The sequence below is a fragment of the Plodia interpunctella genome, chromosome 11, assembly GCF_027563975.2.
Source record: "Plodia interpunctella isolate USDA-ARS_2022_Savannah chromosome 11, ilPloInte3.2, whole genome shotgun sequence".
Lineage (NCBI taxonomy): Eukaryota > Metazoa > Arthropoda > Insecta > Lepidoptera > Pyralidae > Plodia > Plodia interpunctella.
The window spans coordinates 8,325,634-8,348,811 of NC_071304.1; the positions used below are offsets into that span (position 1 = coordinate 8,325,634).

The 23,178-nt window shown below is 35.2% G+C and overlaps 1 protein-coding gene across 1 annotated transcript in view; it reads left to right on the forward strand.

The window, feature by feature from the left end:
- The window catches only part of Myo10A (Myosin 10A), a 101,985-nt gene that overhangs the window by 64,136 nt on the left and 14,671 nt on the right, over window positions 1-23,178 (forward strand). The window contains exon 23 of the mRNA XM_053752046.2: window positions 21,960-22,288. Coding sequence (XP_053608021.1) covers window positions 21,960-22,288 — 329 coding nt within the window. The remainder of the gene's footprint in view (window positions 1-21,959; window positions 22,289-23,178) is intronic.

The following is a 23,178-nucleotide window of genomic DNA, read 5'->3' on the forward strand; positions in this document are numbered from 1 at the left end:
AACTCAAACGAACTATTATTTTTAGTATTATTTATTTCTCACTGTAGAGAATTATATACGATGATGTTAGGTGTTTGTCCATAACGTATTAAATAGCTGTTTTAAAAAAGAAAAATAACAACAATTAAAATGATCGATCACGAAAAGCAAGGTCAATGTATTATTTTTATTGACACATTACTTACGCATAGGAAGAAAATGCGTATCATCTTTCACCTGCGAAGACCAATTCGTAAACAAATGATTTCAATAAACTATTGATACACCTTACAAACAAAACAGTTGAAGTGGACAAACTAAACAAACAGACAGGGCGCATCGCGACCTCAACCCGAGATACCGGGGACAGTGCGCGTGCGCCGCGCGGCCCCAGTCCGCCCGAGACTGCGCTCCCGCGCGCACCATGCAGCGCCCGCGCCTCTCGCTCGCCATGCGCGACAACTGGCGACATCTCCAACGCCTCTACGGCCTCGACCTCGACTGCGAAGACTACTCACCCCCTAGAAGAGCCCCCAGCCTGGACTCCCTCATAAACTCGTCAGAAGGAGCCGCGTCCAGCGCTGACGCATCAGGCCCCGAGGATTCCGACTCTGGCGCCGACACAAGAGCTGATCCTGATTACAATGATCCTCCGAGACAACGAAAATACTCCAACAATGACCGGAAGAAATGCCCTCAAAGTTACTCGTCATCGTCTAGCGGCCACATGGAGACGATACACGAGGAGACCACCGAACCCAAAGTGTCAGTGAAGGAAATACTAGCCAGGTTCGAGAACCTCACGGAGAAGCCTGAGACTACGCAGGTAAATGTGATTGTGAGTGATTTTGCTGATGCAGTTTTCATGTATTGAGGTCAGAACTCGTGAGTGTTGAGAAAACTAAGGTTTGGTGTGAAGATACATTTTGATCACTATATATTGTAAATAAGTATTTAAAAAACCCCAGATAAACCTAGGAAAGATAAGAATCTTTAAAACAAATAATCAAAATCGTTCCTTCCGTTTGGAACTACAATGCCACAGACAGATACACAGACACGTTAAACACCCCCGAATTATGAACCCTAAAATGAACCAGTGTTCGGCGATGATGAAGGTTGTTAAAATACAACTGTATTTGTTTATCTTCTCATTGCAGTGTTCTTTGCAATCATAATTTGGTAGAATCTACGGCACAATTGCAAGTAATTTCGAATCGATTTGTTTTTGCCGACTCGATCGCTTTCCAACGCGACCGATGCTCTCGGTATAATCGATATTACATCGATGTATTCATGAGCTCTACCTGCGGCACCATTGCATTCATTATGCATTCATGATACTGAATATATTTATACCTTTTATATTATTTACTTTTTGATTAAGTCAATTCGCAATTATAGTTAAACTGAGATATAGTCTAACAGAGATCTAGTCCAATTATATCGATATATATATCATATCGATATATAATATCGATTTAATTTGTCTACCCAGTCTTAATGAGATGTAGTCGTTAAGTTTCAAACCCTGTCCTTATTTTATTACATGTCCTATGGTATCTGATTATTTGCTGGCACTGTGATGTACAAAATATTTTAATTTGCTTTGCAATATAAACGATGTTGATGCGCAGAGAAATAATTCCGAACATTTTATTTAATAAGAGAGGAAATCTTTACCAAGTAAGGTTTGAAAGTAAGTTTGTATTCTCAACAAGCTACGAATTCTACGAACCAATCATACTTACTCATAGAGTCAGTTAATTTATTTCTTTCTTATAGAGTGTGTTATAACACTGGCTGGAGATTATATTAATATATGATTGTATTCAAGACTTTTCTGACATCTGACATGATTTTACACCTTCACAATTTATGCTGTTTTCCTTCACCGGAACCAAGTGTTTCGAGATTGGAGTACAACATCAATTAGAATTGAGGATTTGAACATGCGCCATTTGAATCACAAGTAGAGTTAACCACGTGACCATAGTCGCTTCAGGCAGCTAATATTAAAACACAATTATGGATGGATGAGCACACAATTAAAGGGCTTGGCAGGTGCTATTTGAGTTTGGGGTCAAGAACAAAGAGGAGCTATTACGCGCATCGACGATTCTGATGCAGTAAAAAAATGGTCAAGCGCGAGCGTGGTTATCATTAAGAGTTCCATTAAATACTTGCTTGTATATCAGAAATCATAGCTTTTTAAATCAATAGTCACAAAAATTTGTAGCGCCTAGTATCTTTGTTTATTACGTATAAAGCTTTGTAATGTATTAACGGCCCGTCCCAGCTTCGCTCGGGGAATTAACCATAATAAATTACACACCATCTATTGGAGAAACATGCAAACCTTCCTTAGGAATAACACTATCTATTGGAGAAAACCGTACATAAATCCGTACGGTAGTTTTTGAGTTTATCGCGTTCATACAGACATACGCGTCGGGAGAACTTCTTGTAAGGATTATTTTTGTAATTTAATGCATTATCAAAGCCTTATAAACTTTGTGCCCTAAAATAATAGGCCTAAAAAGTGATCAGATATCGATACAGATATCTGATAGTGGAGATTTGGAATTTTAAAAACTTATTTCTATATAAACACTCCATGCCGTTCACACAGTCTGTGAAGCAAGTTTTTGTGGGATTTGGATAAAAAATCACCTTGAAATAGACGTAACAGCCATAGATCTTCTGCAATCGGCATTGTGACAATTGGACAATGCGACTGGGACATTAGCTCTTTGTAGTGTCAGGTATTTGGAGATTTCAGATACTTATTCATAACTTAGGTATAAACTACGTAGTTAGGAAGTGGGTAACCAGTTCAAATTTACATTCACAATAAGTTAAAATCTTTGCAAAATTACCGGTGCTTTAGTTTGGAGATTTATATAGTCAAAATAACTTGTTTGGCGTGTCCTCTTTCCGTGAATATCGATAGACGGGCTATAGTTGATAGGCAACAGAATTCTCAAGAAGAGTTCACGTCAGACAGGCGGCCGGATGTAAAATCACAGCCGAATCTTAAAAATTGTAAAGCAACCCAGACGAGATAGATTTCTATAATCAATTAAACCTAATTTTACCTTAAGTTTCTTGTTCACACCACCACCAGTTCTTCGTTAAAATGACATCAGTCACTCTTATAAAACTGCGTCATTATACTTGATTAAAATCACGTAGTCATCATTTCAGCAAATTAGAAACTATGTGTCCACATTGCAACTTTCAGTCTATTACGAGCAATACTAATTATCTACATTTATGGGCATTATCATTGCTTCACAAATGATGGGTGTACAGAACACTTCGTAAATTAACAGTCAAGGTCATTGAACAGTCACGCGAAAGTGCATCTGAGGTTCGCGATAACTAATAAATAAATAGAAGCCCAAACTGTGACTTCTTGCATATTATGCATTCGTAAGACATTACAATATTCGCCGTCTGGGACAAACGTCGTTATAGGCTCTAAAATATTTTTTTCAGTCATCTCTCTCTAGTCGGAATTTCGTATATCGCCTGTTAACGCACGCCACCTAGCAAAATTGGGGAAGAAAACTAACACAATAATAACATGAACATGTAAGAGTACAGTCAATAGCACATCAATTTACCCAAAATCATTGTAAATTTCATCCTTATTACCGCGACATAAATCAAAATCTTGAATTTTTTTTTTAGGAAATTCCAGTCTTCGTCCAGGTAACTTGATATGCAGACTGTACACTATTCTAGAGGTATTTTCCCATCAGCTCGTTAATTTGTGACTGCTAGCTGTACACCACTCTCCTGGCATACTTTCAAATAGCTATTACAATAAACCTACGAACCAAATTAATTATGACTGCTATAACTCGGTCATAAGTTCCGCTTATTTACTGTTGGAATATAATCAGGTAATTTATTTATATGAGACGTAATGTAGGTACGAAAATTTAAATCCGGCTAACCGTACTCGTTACTCGTTATAATATAATTATGATTTTTAAGAGAGGTTATTAAGAGCCTCCTGATCTAGTATTTTTATTCGAACTTCAGTAAAATAAGCATTTCTAAGCTGATAACTAACTATAAAGTTGATTATGTTAAAACGCTATTATAAACCGGTTATTCTCAGTTCAAATTTAAAATTATTTATCCAACTTAAGATTTAAGTAAATCAAACCTATTAACGTCAAATTGCAGTGACAAGTTAGTTATTGCACAGGATCAGAATTGGTCACCCCTGTGACTTTCACATGAAAGAAGAAGGTATGAAATTGCATGAATTAACAAATACTCGACATTGACACCACAAGAACCTTTTGGCACTTGGACGACATAAGGGGGCTTTTGTTTAAACCTTTCACATTTTGTAAATTTAACAACTTTTAATTGGCGTTAAGTCCTCCATTTATTCATATTTTAGTTGGAGATTTTATGCTATAAAGTTTCAAATAAATAACTAATTCCGATTTTACTACCCGCGAAAAGATCCTTTTCGCATTGTGAACTAGACTAGCTTATAGTTAAAATAAATTAATCGAAATAGTTAAAATAAATTAATAAAAAAACTGTAAATAATTTTCATTTAACACGATTGGACTAACAGTCGCCATAATCATTTTAGTCTTATTAAATTTATTACTCACATCACGCAAAGTTTCGTGAATGGCTCAAAACTAATACTAAACACACTGTAATTCGTTTTTGCAACATTCCATCATAAATTATTACACATTAATGTATTCACTATTTTAATCTGTTGTTAATGCACGCTGCATAGAATTGTCTGCGGATCTGGGTATGGGTCCACACAAGCTTAGAGCTCACGTGGTGCCGTTGTTTTGATCATATAATTGGAAAGGTTTCCATTTATATTAAAGAAATCCTATAAAGAATTTTATGAGGCTCGTTTTGTCTAAATCACTTTCGGTACATCATGCAATTGAGCTTAACTTCATATCATCTAATATTACGGCATCGAGAAGGTATCTAGGCGTGAACCTGCCTCAAGGTAAACCAGCCAGTTATAGACCGCTTTCCTGTAACATTGTTTTTCTAACAGTACATTCTCTGGCGATGACTTTGTGCACTGCTGTTAACCTTTTGTTGCATCATTTCTGTAACGCACCTTATTGCGGCAAGTCATTTCATTCAATTTATAGATTTCTAGGCTTTGTCCTAGTTGATTGACCTCCCAGAAAAATAATCGAAGTAAAATGTCGAAAGTTAACCTTAGAACCCGTAATTCGCCCTCTTAGGGCTGGAATTTCCAAGCCCTCTCTAAGCGGACATCCTAGACCGACTTTCCTGCCAAATTTCATCTTTATTAGACTGTGTTATTAGATTAGTAATTTTCAAAATTTCGTTATTAGCGAATGAATGTTTTTCGCTTTCGGCTAAACTCCGAAGTAGGGCTACACCTAGTTTTAGCCGGCCCAAGTGTAGCGATCGGTATTTGTTAGCTACGCCTAAGTGTAGTCTGCTTTAGCCTAACGTAACACCTTAGTTTAGCTTTATTATTTCGGCTAAACCTGAAATAAACATTAAAAAAATCTTTAAAAAAAAAATCTTAAAAATCTTAGTGTCTATTATCTGTTATCTATAACATACGAATGTTATAGATAACAGATAATAGACACTCCGGTGTAAGAAATTTACATTCCTTCATATGAAATAGTAGACTTTCAGCCCGCGTGGCCCGATCGATTGCGATCTTATTGTTTTTATGTAATCTCCAGGATCGAAAGGTTAAAATCAGACACAACTGATCATTTGAACTTCCGTATTATATCAGTTGATAATATATTCATATACTAGACTTTAAAGATGTATACTTGAACCGTACTCATATTGTCCATCTTACGTGTTATTACGTCATAAAAATTTGATCTGCGTGATTTATGCAAAGGGCATATTTAATTTACATACGAAATTGTAAGATTGCCTACTTTTTACAAATATTCTACATTCGCTTGTAAACTTATCGTGGTTGATATATTTATAAAATAAACATTTGTAAAGAAATATTACGACATATAGGTTATGTTGCGTGAATGATAGAGATTCTTAGATATATATAGCTAAATAAATGACGGTACGTTACAGTTGATGAATGTGTGTGTCTGATGATGACAGTTGAAGAAGAAAACGTTGCCTAATATAATAAGATGGTTCTGACAAAAATGCCGTACATAAAATATATGAAAGATGGAGTGTTAAATTTTGTTACATAAGGATGAGAAAGCATATCTGTTACACTCAATAGCATACTACACAAATCCATAGCAAATTCGCTATAACTAATTCTTCTTCTTTCGTTTTATGGCTACATTGAAATGGAATTACATTAACAATCATTATCCGGCTACAAAGTATCGTCGAACTCGGACAGATTCCGACGCGAATGCATGAACATAGTGTAGTTTGTATAAGTGCCTTTATTTACCGCAATGAAAAACCAGCAATGTATGTATACCGAATCCGCCAAGTATTTAAAAACCAATGTACTATCAAATTTACTTGTCAATGTGACATTTGTATATAAGATTGTGCCTCATGTTACTACTATCTATTATTTCGTGCCTGAAGGCAGAATTAAGCCAAAAAAGACTCGATAGCTGTGGTCAATAACCAATACGTTTTCACTTAATTATTTTGCAGCATCATATTAATACTTATTGTGTCTCATGTGACTCATTAGATTGTAAATATAAAGTTGTGTTTATGAAAGGGAATTAGTTTAACATAATTCTGGATTGTATGGGCTGTGTTAGCTATTCAAAATATGTTCCTTTATTTTATTTAGATTTTATTACTTGAATCTTCTCCTCCATCCATATGGAAACCAAATGATAGTATTTGATCTTGTAACTTGTGAAAATTATCTTAAAGGTAATTTAATCATTACAATTTAATTATTCATTGCACACACGGTTACTCCACATTTTAATTATCTACTACGCCACCTTCCTGAATAACGCAGACATTTTGAAACTTCACACAAATCTCTTTTGGCGACACAAATGACTCTCTCCCATGACAGTTGCACAACCTTTGTCATTCCGTCGGTAATTGCAAAATGGCCGACATCAATAACACATTTCCCCGCGTGCGATTTAAAAAAAGAACAATGGTTATAGGAAATATTGGTGTTTGAAAAGTGAAAAAGTCACAATGACAGGCGCTGGTGCAGCGAAAGTTTATAAGTACACGTGTGCGCAGTGATGCGAAGGGTATCTTGTTATTATACTATAATGTGTCATTTTCCGCTTTAAATTTTCATAAGTATCGTACTTAATCTAATGGTAGCTTTTCGTGTACTTGATAACTTGCTAATTCAATTTTATGCGTACAATTTTGTGGTTGATTATATTGTTTGATGTAAGATTTGATGTTTTTTAAATATTATCTTCAGTTGTTCATTGTAAATTAATCAATCAAAGTAAATTGACTGAGTTAACCTAACATATTATCGCACTGCACTTAGAATTACGGTTAGTCCATATTAAACATAATTTCATGGTGTCATTGCATGGATATTTACGTGTCAATAAAGCAACGAATTCATAATCAAACATTAACTAAGGACCTTTCACACCATGGCAGTAATCACCAAACAATGCAGCATGCACCTCATCAATAGTCACCAAGGTTCCTCATTACGTAACTGTCATTCAGAATTCGCCATGTGTCGGCCTCGCGACGCTTGTGTCAAACGGAGCGGAATTCCGTTTCCGAATTCACACACGTTGCCCGTCCGTGTGAAATAAATGAAAAAATACAAACCAAACTGAGTAAAGGTTAAATCATCTTTTTGCGTATTGATGGCAGAATCATAACGCTATAAATATGTGTTTTTTTGCCATAAACGTTTTTTACGTTGGCCGCGGCGTCACAACCCCGAACACAACCGATAACATGCGGAGATGAGTGAGAGCCATCTTTAGTAGTAATATGAAGTAAAAGCCATCTTTAGTAGTAATATGTATCTAAAAAATAAGATTCAGCAACACTGTGTTTTCGTCTTGTACATAGTTTTCCCTTCGCGTGCAGAAATTTTCCGGTTCGGATTACGCGAGAATCAACGAAATATTTATCTGTTTTCCGGCGTTTGATATCATTTGCAGTTGTCGGTTATAAATGTTTATATGTTTATAAATAATCCAAGATTTTTTTTTGCTTTAGGTGTAGGAAAGAGTTTACAATATTTCTTCTACTTCGTATATTATGTTGATCACTACGATCCCATAACAATGGATACAGATCGATTCGATCATTTTCGTTCCTAATCGACGTAGCGGCTGCTCCGGTAAGCTAAATTATATCTCACTGTGCTAACCATAGATTTGTATTATTGTAAATCTATGGTGCTAACGACCTGGCCAATGACAGAAAAGCTTATCATGCTGTTTCAATAATGCGCTAATCTTTATATACTAAAAGCATTATGATTAAGAAATTTATTTCACGCAGTTAGTTTTAGCACGCATTTAGTTGGTAACATTAATAAGACTGGCTTACGAGTATGTACGACGTCCTCGGTGGCGCAGTGGCAATGTGCTTGCCTCTGAATCGAGAGGTCCCGGCTTCGATCCCCGGTCAGGTCATGATGGAAAATTATCTTTTTCTAATTGGCTCGGGTCTTGGATGTTTATCTATATATGTATTTGTTATAAAATATAGTATCGTTGAGTTAGTATCTCATAACACAAGTCTCGAACTTACTTTGGGCTAGCTCAATCTGTGTGATTTGTCCGTATATATTTATTTATTTATGTGTATTGTCGCAACCAACAAAAATATGTAAAATTTATAAATAACATCTATACTGTAACTAAACTTATGTTATTAATTATCACAATAGTGTAGTAAGTCGTTCACGTCACGACTACTGTTGATTATTTATTTATTTATTTATATATTTTTATATGAAATTGCTCGCAGTCTCGTATGACACGTTGAGACATTCAGTTTTTCTTTTTCATCTAAATATAATTTAGACTTAATTGGGTGTTTTTTACTTCTTATGTACTTCGTCGATGATTCGAAGATTCGTGATCAGCAATCTAAGAAAAACATGCTACAAAATATTTTATGTAATTAAAAAAGACTGACTGCGCACCAGGCACTCATTAACACATACGAAGAATACTATTTTTGTGGTTAATTAAACAAACCCTTGACCCTTATAAAGTAAAAGATATGCGTTCTTATGACCCACACGCAGTTCACAGTATAACCTTTATACAACCTGCTCAGCATTACAATTATACGTAGTACGAACTCTGTTAATAGACTGTGGTACAATACAACATGTTTTGCATATTATGTATATACAGGATATGGAGTATTTTAAGTTTAAATAATCCTTTTTATTTTATGTACGGGTTTTAAAAGGAAATCTCTTATTTCTAAATCAATTGATCTGCAAACAATTTTGCTAGCATTGATATCTGTATATGTAGCCAGGTTGAAGGTCTATTTTTTTTATTAGATAACATATAAATTGCTTTTCCGGCGGTACTACCATTTATCTAGATTTGTATAAACTGGCTAAGTTAATGATTGACAGGATGTTATGTACTTCGTTTGCCTTGTGAGGTACCGCTAAAGTGAAAGTTTCAGAAAACAATGTTTACATCCCTCTCTCTCTCCGTCTAACTGTCATCTGGGCTTTTTACCGGTTCCTACGCCTCCATAGAGACCCGAAGTCCAGCTGCCTTGATTGAATTTTTTAGATTAAGGCCCAACTGATGAGCCAAGAACGGTTGTAAAATTTATAAACTGTATAGCTTTTACGTCCCAGTTCTTTATCTCCACTTTCACTATGTTATTATCTTGTTTTATTAATTTAATCTTTAAATCATCAAAAGTTAAAGCAGTTAATGTCTGAAATTGTTTAATTTACCGTGTCATTAAGTTAATGTTTATTGAAGTTTCCGAATATAACATAAATTGTCGGTGTTTGGAATCAGATTCCTAAATTACATGAGTACAGTGTCATTATTCTCTTATTTCTGTCGATTATCATTATTTTTTTTATCATTATACAAAAATAACTTGCAGTGTAATGATTTTTCGTGTGTGTTTACGTACAGTCGACCGCATGTCAAGTTACCCTATGTACAAAAATAGATCTTTTTGCCGCGGTGAAAGGGGCGAGTTTACACAACGACAAGTTGTTGTTATATGTTATCATTGTCACATTGTCCAAATTTTTTACTAAATATTTTATTTATTTTTCACATCAACTTTTATCCATATCAGCAGCTTGAAAAGTTGTATGGTATCTATATACCATACAACTTTTCGTCAAAATCGGTTCAATAGCCAAAATGATATTCTGATCACGAGTTTAACCTGACATGCACCGACTATGTCGGGTTCTTCGTAATCTTGCGGTCGACACCATGCTATCATTGGGGCTCTGTGCACTCATCCGTATATCCCTTGTAACGTTGTGTCGTCTTTTATAGCCCAATACACTCTTTTTTTAAGTTAGAATAGCACGGTAATTTAGGGTTAGGTGTGTAACGAACGACGTGAGAAAGAAAGGCCGTTATTTTATTACGACTTACGTATATTCTTTCTATGTATTTACAAGCGTTTATTTGATTGTTATTATTGTTAATCTTTCTCAAAATGATATTTAAATTTCCTAATTCTTGGCTCTGTCCACCCTTTAGGAATAAAGACGTGATACCGGTATCTATATCTAGTCTGTTTATAAGCTGATTCGAATGAACTGATTCGTACGAATATGTCTAAACCATCCACTTATTACTGTCAGTTCGTTTGTTTACGTCATGAGACTTCAATTCCAACCACAGTGTAATTAACTTGCGCTTCCTTTTTTACGGATTTTATGTTATAAATAAGTGAAGGACCTCAGTCGCCAGAGGCGCCTACTGGTGACCAAAAATGATATTTTTTTATTGTATTCATTTTTGATGCCGAACCATACAAGTATAAAGATTCCTTTGGTCCATTTCGATAACTGTTTGTTTGTAATAAGGAATTTGTCCCATGAAGTGATCTCCTCCAAATTTTCATAAGTGGTTATAAAAAAAGGATATTTCAATCACTGTTTCGTACCTTAGTTATCGCAAAGGACTGTTTTATAATATATAGTATGGTTCAGCTACCCGTACAGATTATCAAGCAATTAGTGTTCTTATATCTTCATAATTACATCTAAGAGTGATTTCCTCAAACGTAATACAAGACAATACGGTTTGAGTTGATTTTCTCACGATGTTTTAACAACTTGTTCTATGTATAAATTTTATTCATGGTAATGTTATTTTTTCTATGTGTTTCCTTATTCGTCATTAGCAATACGATGATATCTTGACTTTTATCTGATAAAATTCGTTATGTTCCTAAAAATACAATTAAACTTAAATTTAAGCATCTAAAATCATTCATTAAAAATACGTAATGCTTGAAAGTTAAAGTGTTTTAAAATTAATTTCAAATGACAATTTGGTAATTCTATAAATCGAACCTTGAACTTTTAGCTCTAACTAACCGATGCGCAGACGTCGTGGTCGGCTCCCATGAAGTGACATTTGTCCGCCATTTGTGTAACATCCGACTTCCGGTGCGATCGGTCACAATGAGCCTGTCGTGACTAAAGCATTTACGTTTGAATTCGAATTATATTCTAGCAGGTTTTGTGATATGTAAATGATAAGCTATTTTATATAACTAGACTCCTCCAAAGGCATGCCCACATCAACATCAATAGCGATTAAATCCAAATCCAGACAATGCATAGTCCAATGTTCATTGAGTGTAATAAATTAACAAAAAATATAATAACGAGGCTCCAAATTTACTTTAAATGTATCCTAGATCACTTTCATTAAATTTACGGAGATACTTTGCCCAAAACATTTTGAATTGGTTGGCGTTAGTCGTGACGTCCATAATTCATTCACATTTCACGCTTTGCACAGATCCACAGATAAGCATGTGAAAGCAGCTTCTATTTCGGTGGCCTCGACACGTCACACGTGTGCTATGCTATTAGCCGCACATATAACTTTTATTGTTGAAAAAATACTGAAATTAATGGCGAAAGAATAATACCGCTTAAGGTTGTTTGGATACGTTTGTATTGTTGGCCGACCACCTGATCTTTATACTTACAATCTCTTAAATGTTATGTGACGTTTCATTCAAAAAAAATATTTCATTCAAAGCACTATTTTTATGTGTTGGCAACTGTATTTGATACATAAAAAAAATATGTGATCGAATAGTGAATGCCGAATAGCTATTTGACCATACTCTTATTCAGCTCCGTGTGGTCTTATAGTGAATAACAGGTATAATTATTTAGATCGGTTATCATTTATTAGTTTCGGCTCTCTACTTTATCTTTTGTATTAAAATAAATTATTACATTATGTCAAACACGAACCGAGCCGGAATTGAATCCACGTCCCTGTCTATCCGGGACAGTGCTCTTAACCACTGTGCTATCGAGACCATGCCAGTACTTCCGAATTACCTATTTCATCTTCCCGTCTTATGCCGACGTATAGTATTTTCATTAGAGTGCAGTAGGTACTCTTAACTTTTTCTTAAATTCTTCAACTCGTTAAAATATAAATTACACGTTAAACAGATGAAAGCAGTAACATAACCACAACGCGTGACGCTATGCAAATTGATTCCTCAAATCTGAAGCTAAATAAAAACTGCTATCATGTCGCAAAGACCCTTCATATTTCTGTCGAAATCAATTCACAGTTGGGCGACCATATCGAGAACATAATAAAATAAAACGTCAAACAAGGTGACGGCAACTGGCAATGTGGGTCGAACAGAGTAGAAAAGTAGAAAACTGTCATCGTGTTGTTAACAATGATAAAATAATCAAAAGCATAAATCATTGCTTCGTTAGTTACTACATATCGGAGATACACAAAGTGGATTTACTTATGTAAGGTTGATGACCCAAGATCTCCAAATTCATTAACATCACACATATTTAAGCTGTTCGTACAACTTTCCTCTCTTCTCCTAGTCATTATAAATAAATAAATATAAATATATTAGGACAAATTACACAAATTGAGCTAGCCCCAAAGTTCTAAACTTGTGTTATGGGATACTAAGTCAACGATATTATATTTAATAACATGTACATATTATACATAAGCATCCAAGACCCGGGCCAATCAGAAAAAGATCATCTCTCGAACCAAGCACACTTCACTTCAGAGGCAAGCACTTTACCAATGCGCCACCGAGGTTGTCAGATTAATTATTAGTTAACAAATTCTGTAGCTAGATGACCGCAAAGAATTATTACTTAGTTTACTAAACTATTTGCAATGAATTAAAAATAATTGAAGTAAAATGTATTTTAACCCCACAGGTCGAGACATTTTGTATCAATTATCTCAAAAAATATCTTAGCAGATAGGTGTAAACTGCTTGACACATGAGTTGTAAACCACTTGGTGCAACTGGGCCACAGAGCAAACCTGCTAATCAGGTGGTAACGACTATTGTAGGCCAAACCACAGGCACATAGACAAATATATTGCGTTGAAATCCTACTATGATACTTACTCTTTCACGCAAAATCTACTTGGCGGATTTAAGAATAATAAAGATAAGAGAGGTAAAATACGATATGAAATATGTGGAAGCCCTGATGTTGTAATGGTTAAGCCCGCCTGTGGATCTAAAGGTCCCAGGTTCGAATCCTACTCTCATGCCACATGAGTTTGTATACCAATCTGATTCATGTTTAGTAGTTTTCGTAGACCTGATTCCGGTGAAGGAAAACATCGTGAGCAAACCTGCATACTGGTTGATTATTAATTTGTGTGTAAAATGGAGAAGGCAATGGCAAACCACTACAAAGAAAATTATTCATTCCACGTAATGACCACGACCCTCAGCCATGAAAAAATATGTACTAACGTCTAAGAAGAGAAGAGTGACGAAATACCTATATATAAATTATTTTACACCACAAATAATTTTCGTTACATGCTAAAATAGATTTTCTATAATGATTACTTACTTGTTTACAATCATATTTATCATGTAACTGTTTACATACAAGTTTTGTGATCACATACATTGTAACACAACTTTCACTATGTCCCCAACCTGTACTTAACCTGTCATTACTAGTTGCGTACCGCAGACGTGTCTATTATGTGAGCGTTATCGGAAAATTCGCGTCCACTTTCGAAGCAAAGCTGCTATTTACGTGTCGTCATGGTGCGGAACCCATAGGCGCTGTAGGAGTACGCATTTGTAACGCAGAAACCGTTAAATCGGGGGCTGTGTCGTAACTGATTTGTCGATGTAATTTGTTTTGCTGTAAATACGACCCTTTTCGCTCTCCTTCCTTAGAAAAGGCGCATATCGAAGTTCTAACTAAGAAATCTTCATATTTTCTTGTTTTGTGTTGACTATTTTTGTCATACTTTAATATCTCTTTCTTTTTTTTAATATCCATCATAATCCTACGTCATTTTTTTCTACTTATTTTCCTAAACCCATTTTGAAGTGGAAAGACAGAAACGAAGAAAAGTTAAATACTGTGTTAGCTCTGTCATTTCGTCGATGTTTCACCTGTTTTTCTGAGTGTTTTCCCGGTTCTTCCTCAGCCGTTACACGTTGTAGCCCAGGATCCAATATTACCCAGGATAACCTACTTTTTCTTCCAGTATTCAGACCATGGGCACGCATAACCTCCTTGATAACATTCGTTATTTCTTATCCCATCTCATCATCTGTCTCAATATTGTCTACACATCTATTTCTATCGTCATCTATAAAGATAACAGTTATAAGCAAATTCCCCAGCTTCCTCCACCACACGTCCTACCTCAGTACCGGTGCGGAAGGCCGCTATGTAGGAAGTGCAGGTGAATGCACTCGCTGCATCTGGTCCGGTGCACACCATCTTGCTGATCGCATGACACGTGCGAAACATGTCTGTGCACTTCAGGGTTCCGTAAGGGCGCCACCGGAGCCCTATTGTTACCTACCTCTCAACCATATAGCTGTCCCCTATATAGCGAACACTAAACGGGACGCAAAATAAGTATAATTGTTATCACGTTTATACGCGATAAGTGTCCGGCAAACGCTTATCCTAATCCTAACTAATATTATAAATCCGAAAGCAAGTGTGTTTGTTACCTCATCACGCTCTACCTACTCAACCAATCTTCTTGAAATTGCAAACATGTAATTTGAAGTATGGAAAAGAACATAGGGTACTTTCATCCCGGAAAATTAAGGCGGGCGAAACCGCGGGCAAAAGCCCGTAATGTTTAAATAATAGTTGGTTAAAAAGAAGCAGGCACCAACGGAGCCATTTTGTTCACTATTGTTCTTGTCCGTTACAAAAACCTATTCACGACATATTCCATTTATTTTTCACTATAAATGTATGTAGTTTCGAAGATCACCCCCTACTCGCTTACAATCGTCTTTATAATATTAGTGTAGATTAAAGCCTACTTTTGTGTCATCTGCAGGTCTACCATCAACGTTTACGGAACGATTCCTATGCAACTCAGTTCAATTCAGGAACATGAATCGCATTAATTTATACTAAAAATTAAGTCGATGGTAACAATTTGCCATGCCGTTCAGTTAGGTCGCAAAGTGGAACGCTTTAAGAGATGATGGTAAGACCCCTGATTTATTAACAAACCGTTATCGTGATAGAAGAGAAGCCAGATAAAACAAGCCGATATATCAGCAACGCCCTAACCGCTTCCTGGCGGTCGTAATGAAGCGGTGGTCGAGTCAGCTGGCGCGTGCTCGCGGCATTCAACCTGTCAGTGTTCTGTTTATTTCTATCTGGAAGCCCCGGTCTGAACAGTTAGGGTTGCCAGTGTAGAGGGAAGATTGCCATTTCAATAGCCGCTATTTTCGATTATTTTTAATACTTTTACCAGATCGGGCGTAGTGAATATAAAAACTTAATGCTACCTTTTTAACACACATAATATTGTTACAATATGTACGTTGAAAAATAATTATATAATCATTTGTTTCAGAAATATATCCACATACGATTTAATCGTACTAATATTATAAATGCAAAAGTATATGAGGACGTATGTGTGTATGTTTGTTACTCTTTCAGGCAAAATCTACTGGACCGATTGTTATGAAATTTGCTGCACGGTACAGGGTAGGTTTTTATCCCGAAATTCCCACGGGAGCGAAGCATCGGGCCGCAGTTAGTGATAAATAATGCCAATAATATTACTAAAATACAGAAATATAACATTTATGAGATTAAACTTAAATGATAACATAAAGCTTTCTAATCTTAATGTAGATAGTTGATACTATATGCTTTTATACATATAGAGCCCTCATACGTTCCATTGCACTAAATGCACTCGTGCGCAGCTCATAAATACTAACGGTGAATGGAGCGGACATAGCGTCCCTTTCCCAACACCGAATAATTTCACAATTTGTTTATTATTGTCAGTTAAATTTGTTTATTATTGTCAGTTGTCTCATAGGCATAGGCTTAGAAGCTATAAGCCAATCAATAGAAGCTATATTGTTTAGGCTGGGCATTGATTAGTAAAAAATGCTTGTTCTTTTATATATATATAGATTGCAAGACATGTAACAAACATGCTCACTATAAAGTTGTATTTCTCAAAACCAGAGCGAAAATGTATTCTCAAACAGAACACGTCTGTAACACGTCTATGGTTAGCCTCTTCCTGGACCCGCGAGCTGGATTCCTCGAAGGTCTGTCCTCATCTATCTGGTTGTAGTCTGGTTTAAAAACGCCCCGACATAAACTGGACATTTTTAAAAGGATAGTAGAATGTTGGCTGAGGTTAACAATATATTGAGTAAGATAAATATTGAATCGCGTTTTCATCGATAAATTGTGTTCATTACATGATTTTCTGTCACTTTGTGCTAATTAAAGTATATTAATGACATACAAGTCTTATACATAAATTCTTGATTATGACAAATGCCAAAACAAGTGAGCGTCGCTATTGTTAAAAAAAAAAAACAAAAAATCAGCAAAAAAATTTTTCGCCGAGTCTTAATTCTATGTAAATGAATGTTTGACAACCTCGGTGACGCAGTGGTAAGGTTCTTGCCACTGAACCGAGAGGTCCCGGGTTCGATCCCCGGTCGGGTCATGATGGAAAACGATCTTTTTCTGATTGGCCCGAGTCTTGGATGTTTATTTATATATGTATTTATTATAAAATATAGTATCGTTGAGTTAGTATCCCATAACACAAATCTCGAACTTACTTTGGGACTAGCTCAATCTGTGTGATTTGTCCCAATATATTTATTTATTTATTTATTTATTCTTTAGTATCTTGGACTTGTTCAGACCCATAGCAATTTATAAAGGCTATTATCATAATAAGGTCAATTATATTCGATTCTACAGCTTTATAAGGATTTTCCACACGTCAAAAATGTAGACGTTTTGAAAGGGTCCAATGGTTGGACTAGTCTGGCTGTGGTACATCCGCGAGCGCGATCCAGATCTCGTCTTGTGCTGATTGCACACAGCGTCATCCTAGTATTAGTGGGTTAATGTTTTCGTATCTCATTACGTATTTACTTGAAGCGGCTTGTGTTTATCCGGAGAGGATGCTTCGACTGTTGCTTTGATGTTGCTTAAATATGTTTACAATTTTTTTACATAGAAATAATATTACATATAATATATTATGTATATTACAGAGATAATTGTGGTATTAAAATGACCAAATGTATTTGGATATTTAAAAAAATAATAAAATCTAATTGTCAATAGTTATTGTTTTTCACAAGTATTGGATAAGGCTAACCGGCTAATTAAATCAAGAAGTTAGTTTTGTTTGTCAGATAGGTATATGAATTTTTTTAGAAAGTGATGAAACAGACCCTTCATTAGATAAAAAAATACGATATAATACACTACTGTTACATCAATAATAATATTTTTTATATATTATTAGAAAAGAAAACATTGTAAGAAACAATAATGGTAAGCCCTTCTGGCATGATAGGAACCAACACTGTTCAAATTAGTTTCTTTCGGCATTTCTTCTCAGCAGTGGTCGTTCCGAAATGTCAGTACTTTGTAGCTTGTGAGAAATAACTATAAATATAAAAATTTACGAGAAAAAGTGCCTGTGTAGGTCTAATTTCTGAATAAATGATTTGAATATGAATTTCAAAAAGTCAAAACTTGTTACATAATCCAATATTTGAAGTTGTAACAATGTATTACGTATTCCACTTTCACGGTCTTCACCTTGACTGAAACAACTTTCATCATAATTTACTATAAATAAATGCATAAATATGTCTAAGGTCGGCCACGGACACGGCTAGGACACGGGCCCTATCGAACTTTACATATATTTTATTACTTTTAACCGTTTAATGGAAGATTATGTGCGTGTGGTCTGAGGGCCCACTTCTTGAAATTTTGAGACAAACAGACGATAATATTTTTTTCACGGTATAATAATTTATTATTAAGTATAGTCTAAGATTTTATTTGCAAAATAGATTATTTACTCTCTTTAAAAATAATTGAAATATTATCAAAATGGAAAACTTTACGAAGACCCATAAAAGACCAGATAAACTTTATGAAAAATGCCAATGATGCTTCTGCAAAAATCATTTTTATTTTTGCGCTGTCCACCTATATTAGATTTTTTACGGACAATAAATTAAAAATAAAACTCAATTAATATAAATAAAATGTATTAAAAATCATATTACAAATGGACCCCCTTATGTATTAGCAGCGTCGCAAGAGCAGCAGCTTAGCCCGAAAAGACCGATCCACGATCACGATTTTCTTCAGCCTTTGAGCGTCAGAGCTCAAGGTCCGCTAATTTAGTAAAAACAAATATCATATTAATATTTCTTCCAAATCTCCACTGATTTGTCCAAGTCTGCACATAGCAAGCGTGAAAATGAAATAAAAACCCACACGCAACGGTTAGCGCAGTTTCAGTTGCGAAAGAAATGGGCTATGGATCGGCGCGCGCGTCGATATTGATAAAGGTGCGGCGTGATCTAATGCTTTTTTATTTATATAAGTATATATTTACGGAAATATATTGCTTTTATTAATTATATGTATAACCTATGAAACAGAATAAAAAAAAAATAATAAAACAGAATAAAAAAATTCATAATCAGAATAAAAAAATATTTAACTACTTACTGAAAACCGCAACTTATCTACCATCTCACACTTTGATCGGGTCAATTGAACACGTGCGCCTTGATTGGGTGATCAATGGACCTCCTGCGCCTTGGTTGCACTCTGTGGTTGTGTCAAAACGATCATGCGCGCCATGACTATGGTCAGAGATGACGATTACTTCTCTTTATAACATTGATTGGTTTTAGGTTGTCATTCTCGGCTTTATTATTGCGCTCGGCTTCGTGGAAATTCCGTGTAGAATGCAATGTCCAACTTGTTACATAATATAGACCATCATAGTCATTTTAATATACACTTCATGTATTTTTGTCCAATATATTGCTCAAGTCACATTCAGTTAATTTATATTTTAAGGAAATGTAAAATTTCCTTAAATATAAATCAATCAAGGTGTCGATTTGTCAGTGTACATGCCCCTTTATGATATCCGCCTGCACATACCGTCGGCGATGCATACTCGACTGCACTTCGCTTTTGCAGTTGCAACAATAGCCACTATGTCGAACTATACCAATAGTAGTCCTATAATGAATTGAAAAAAAGTTAAAAGTTAAAAAAATAGATAGTCATATTTATATATATAACTAGGTTGTTCATGGTTGTGTAGTGTTGTGTTTTGTGTGAGTCAATTATGGAAAACATATACGGAGTTATAAGGACGTTAAGCAGGAAAACTTTGAAGCGAAAACAAAAGGTACATACCGAGCGAAGTTAGCAAACATACACGAAATTTTTGAAAAAGGGACGTTTTGAACCCCCAATGGCTTTTTCATTCCTTGATTTCCAATACAGTTTATGGGAGCTATTTCAGAAACACAATATCGTCGCGTCCTTAATTTGTAATTGATTGGCCCACAATCAATTACAAATTATTATTTTTTTTCATTTAAAAGCCTATTCGGATTATCTTTTTAAATGAATTAAAAAAAAAATTGTCCCATTGGTTTTTTATTCTTTAGTGATTAGTATCTTAAATTACCAATTATAATACATATATACGGCCATTTAACACATATATGATAAGAATTGCCAATTAATTGTATTGTTAAGCGTAAATATAATGCGCAAAACACGATTCTAGTGTGATGTATATTTTTATTACAATAGATAATTTGCTTTCCTTTAGACCCGGTTTCTTGGAGAAATTATTATTTCTAATAAATAATATAAGCGGAAATGTTTGTAAGTCAGTATGTTACTAACTCAAACTAATTCTATTGATTCTACAGCATTAGTGTAGAAGATACGTGGATTTAATTAAGCTTGTTAGTAGTTTGTGTTTCTAATCCTGTTATTATTTTGTTAAGTATAAATAAAATAAATAATAACAAAATTAAAAGTAAGTATGGATGTGTTGATAAAGTTTTTTTCTTATACGTCGAGTCGTAGTAAAATGCAACACACAGACTTTCATGGCAATTTTAATGGAGTGGTTATTGGCATTGCCTTCTCCATTAGGTTCTCGTTGATAAAGTTTCTATACGAAGAAATATCATTTGAAATTAGATAATCCTAAAGGTTTATGTTGTAAAATCGCAGACGAATCTTAAAGGTAATTTTTGACGCTGATCCTCGCTTCGTAGCGTCACAGCTCCGGATGCAACCGGGAACACAGAGATTATAGACATATTATATCGTTATTGCTCAGAGTTTATTTATTGGAACATTTGGTATCTAGTTCCAGCCAATTTAAGAATGATCTTAAAATTTATATATAAATTTATATTTAAAAATGGTAAGCCTGGCATAATAGGGACCAACACTGTTTGAATGAGTTTCTTTCGGCATTTCTTCTCAGCAGTGGTCGTTCCGAAATTCTAGTAGTTTGTAGCTTTGGTAAATATCATTTAATTTAGAATATGACGTGAAAAAGTGCCTGTGTAGGCCTAATTTCTGAATAAATGATTTGATTTTGATTCTTTAAATTGTTTTATCAAGTGAACTCAACGTCTGAATTGGATTTCGTATTATGCTATAAAATATATCATTATGTGCACTAGAGCGTACTAGCGTTGGGTTGATACAGTTTATTTTCCATTCCAAATTGGAAATATAAATTTAAAATTCAATTTATGAACGCGCCTGCGATAAATTGTATATACACTTGGCCATTTACTACGAACAACACTTGAAAGGGAATCACAGAAGCGCACTACTTTTTTTCGCGAATAACTAAATTTCAATTGAAACACTGAGACTGAACATGCCATATACGAGTACATATATATGTAGAACATCATAAACAAGAAAATAAAATAAAAATTATGGCGCTTTATGCGCGCACCTTCCAGCGCCACCTTTTTATCAATCTCTTTTATTTTTTCGCAAAAAAAATTATTATTATTATTATTTAATTGCTATTATCGTATTAGGTAGGTATTGTTGCAATCCTTTCCATTGTAGTTGCACAGATTACATATGTCCTACACTGGCAACACTAGTAGCCGCGCCACGGTCCGCTCGGCACAGCGTGGAAGTAATTCATTTAGCCGTAATTCACGCTTTCCTGCGCGCTGTCTCCGCGGATACCGAGCTAATTGTTCGTGGGTGTGTGTACTCGTTTGGGAAATTTGGGAATATGTTATATGTGATAAATAAATATGCTCTGGGCCATAATAGGCCTTGCTCTCTGTGAAAGTTGAATAAATAAACAAAATTACTTTATTGTGTTGTTGTATTGTATTTTCAGAAGATATGTTGTAATTTTTTTTATTCATTAATATATTAATTTAAAATTGACATCTTGTTCTAGATTCAACAAAAACCAACTACAAACGGAGTGGCGAAAGAACGCGTGACAGAACGTGACAGCAGGGAAACTAGGGAATCCCGGGAAACCCGGGACTCGCGGGAAATTCGAGAAATCCGGGAATCGAGAGAATCTAGAGACGAGACAGAACACATAGAGAGAAGAGCACAGACCTCCTCGCCCATACCCAGGGAACGCGACAGAGAAAGAGAGAGAGATAGGGAGAGGGACGTGCGGGAAAGGGACGAAAGGAGAGACCAGTCAACGCCGCAGCATGATGGAAGACATCCACTACTCCAGTTTGCTGTGGACCACTTCAGACAGAGTCCAGAGTGAGTAATCTTCGTTTTATCAAAAGTTTGCGATTAGAAATGTCTGTACCTTGACTGAACATAGACAAAACAAGACCCAACGAATCATAATCGAAAGTGAACTACGAGTTTTGCACTTTGTTTTTTTTTTTTTTTCAAAATAAACAAAACAGACCAGTGTGAATTTTGAAGCAGATATCTTATATCGATTGAGCTGAAATTTTGTACACATGTTTTGTTTGGGTCATAATAATATGATAACAGGCACAGGGACGACGAGGGATTTCCTCAACGGTTTACTGCACGGACATAATATTTTTGTCACGTATTGAATGCAATTATATGTCTCTGACGATAATGAAGCTTCTTAATTTTTTGTAAAAAATCTTACTTAACATCTAATTATTTTTGTAACATCACCTAATTGATCATGCACTGCTCAAAGGCGGTCAAACCATAGCTCATATATCGCGGTGGTCACCGACGCGTGCAGTCACGGTGAGGCTTTTTGTAATAAAATTAACATTATCAAATGTGGGCCGTGGGCCGCTCTGGATGCAACAGTTATTGTTAACATTGCCCGGCTCCGACACGCTCCGTCGGACTATTTTGTATTTATTACCATTTATACTTTCTAATCTTTCTACGTTCTTACATACATAATTCGACGTCATCTATATATACGTAACTTCATGTGCGTATTTATCCCTTACGGGATAGACAGAGCCAAGGTTGGCAAATATTTTTTTCTGTTTATGCAAAATTATAGTTATGTTACCATGCTAGTTTTTGGGATATGTCAGTCCAGATTATGTTGTTGAAGTCTGTATTTAGTCAAATATTCAATGGATAGCCTTATTAATGCCCACTAAACTTATGTGTTTCCATTCTAAATCTACATTTGTTATTTT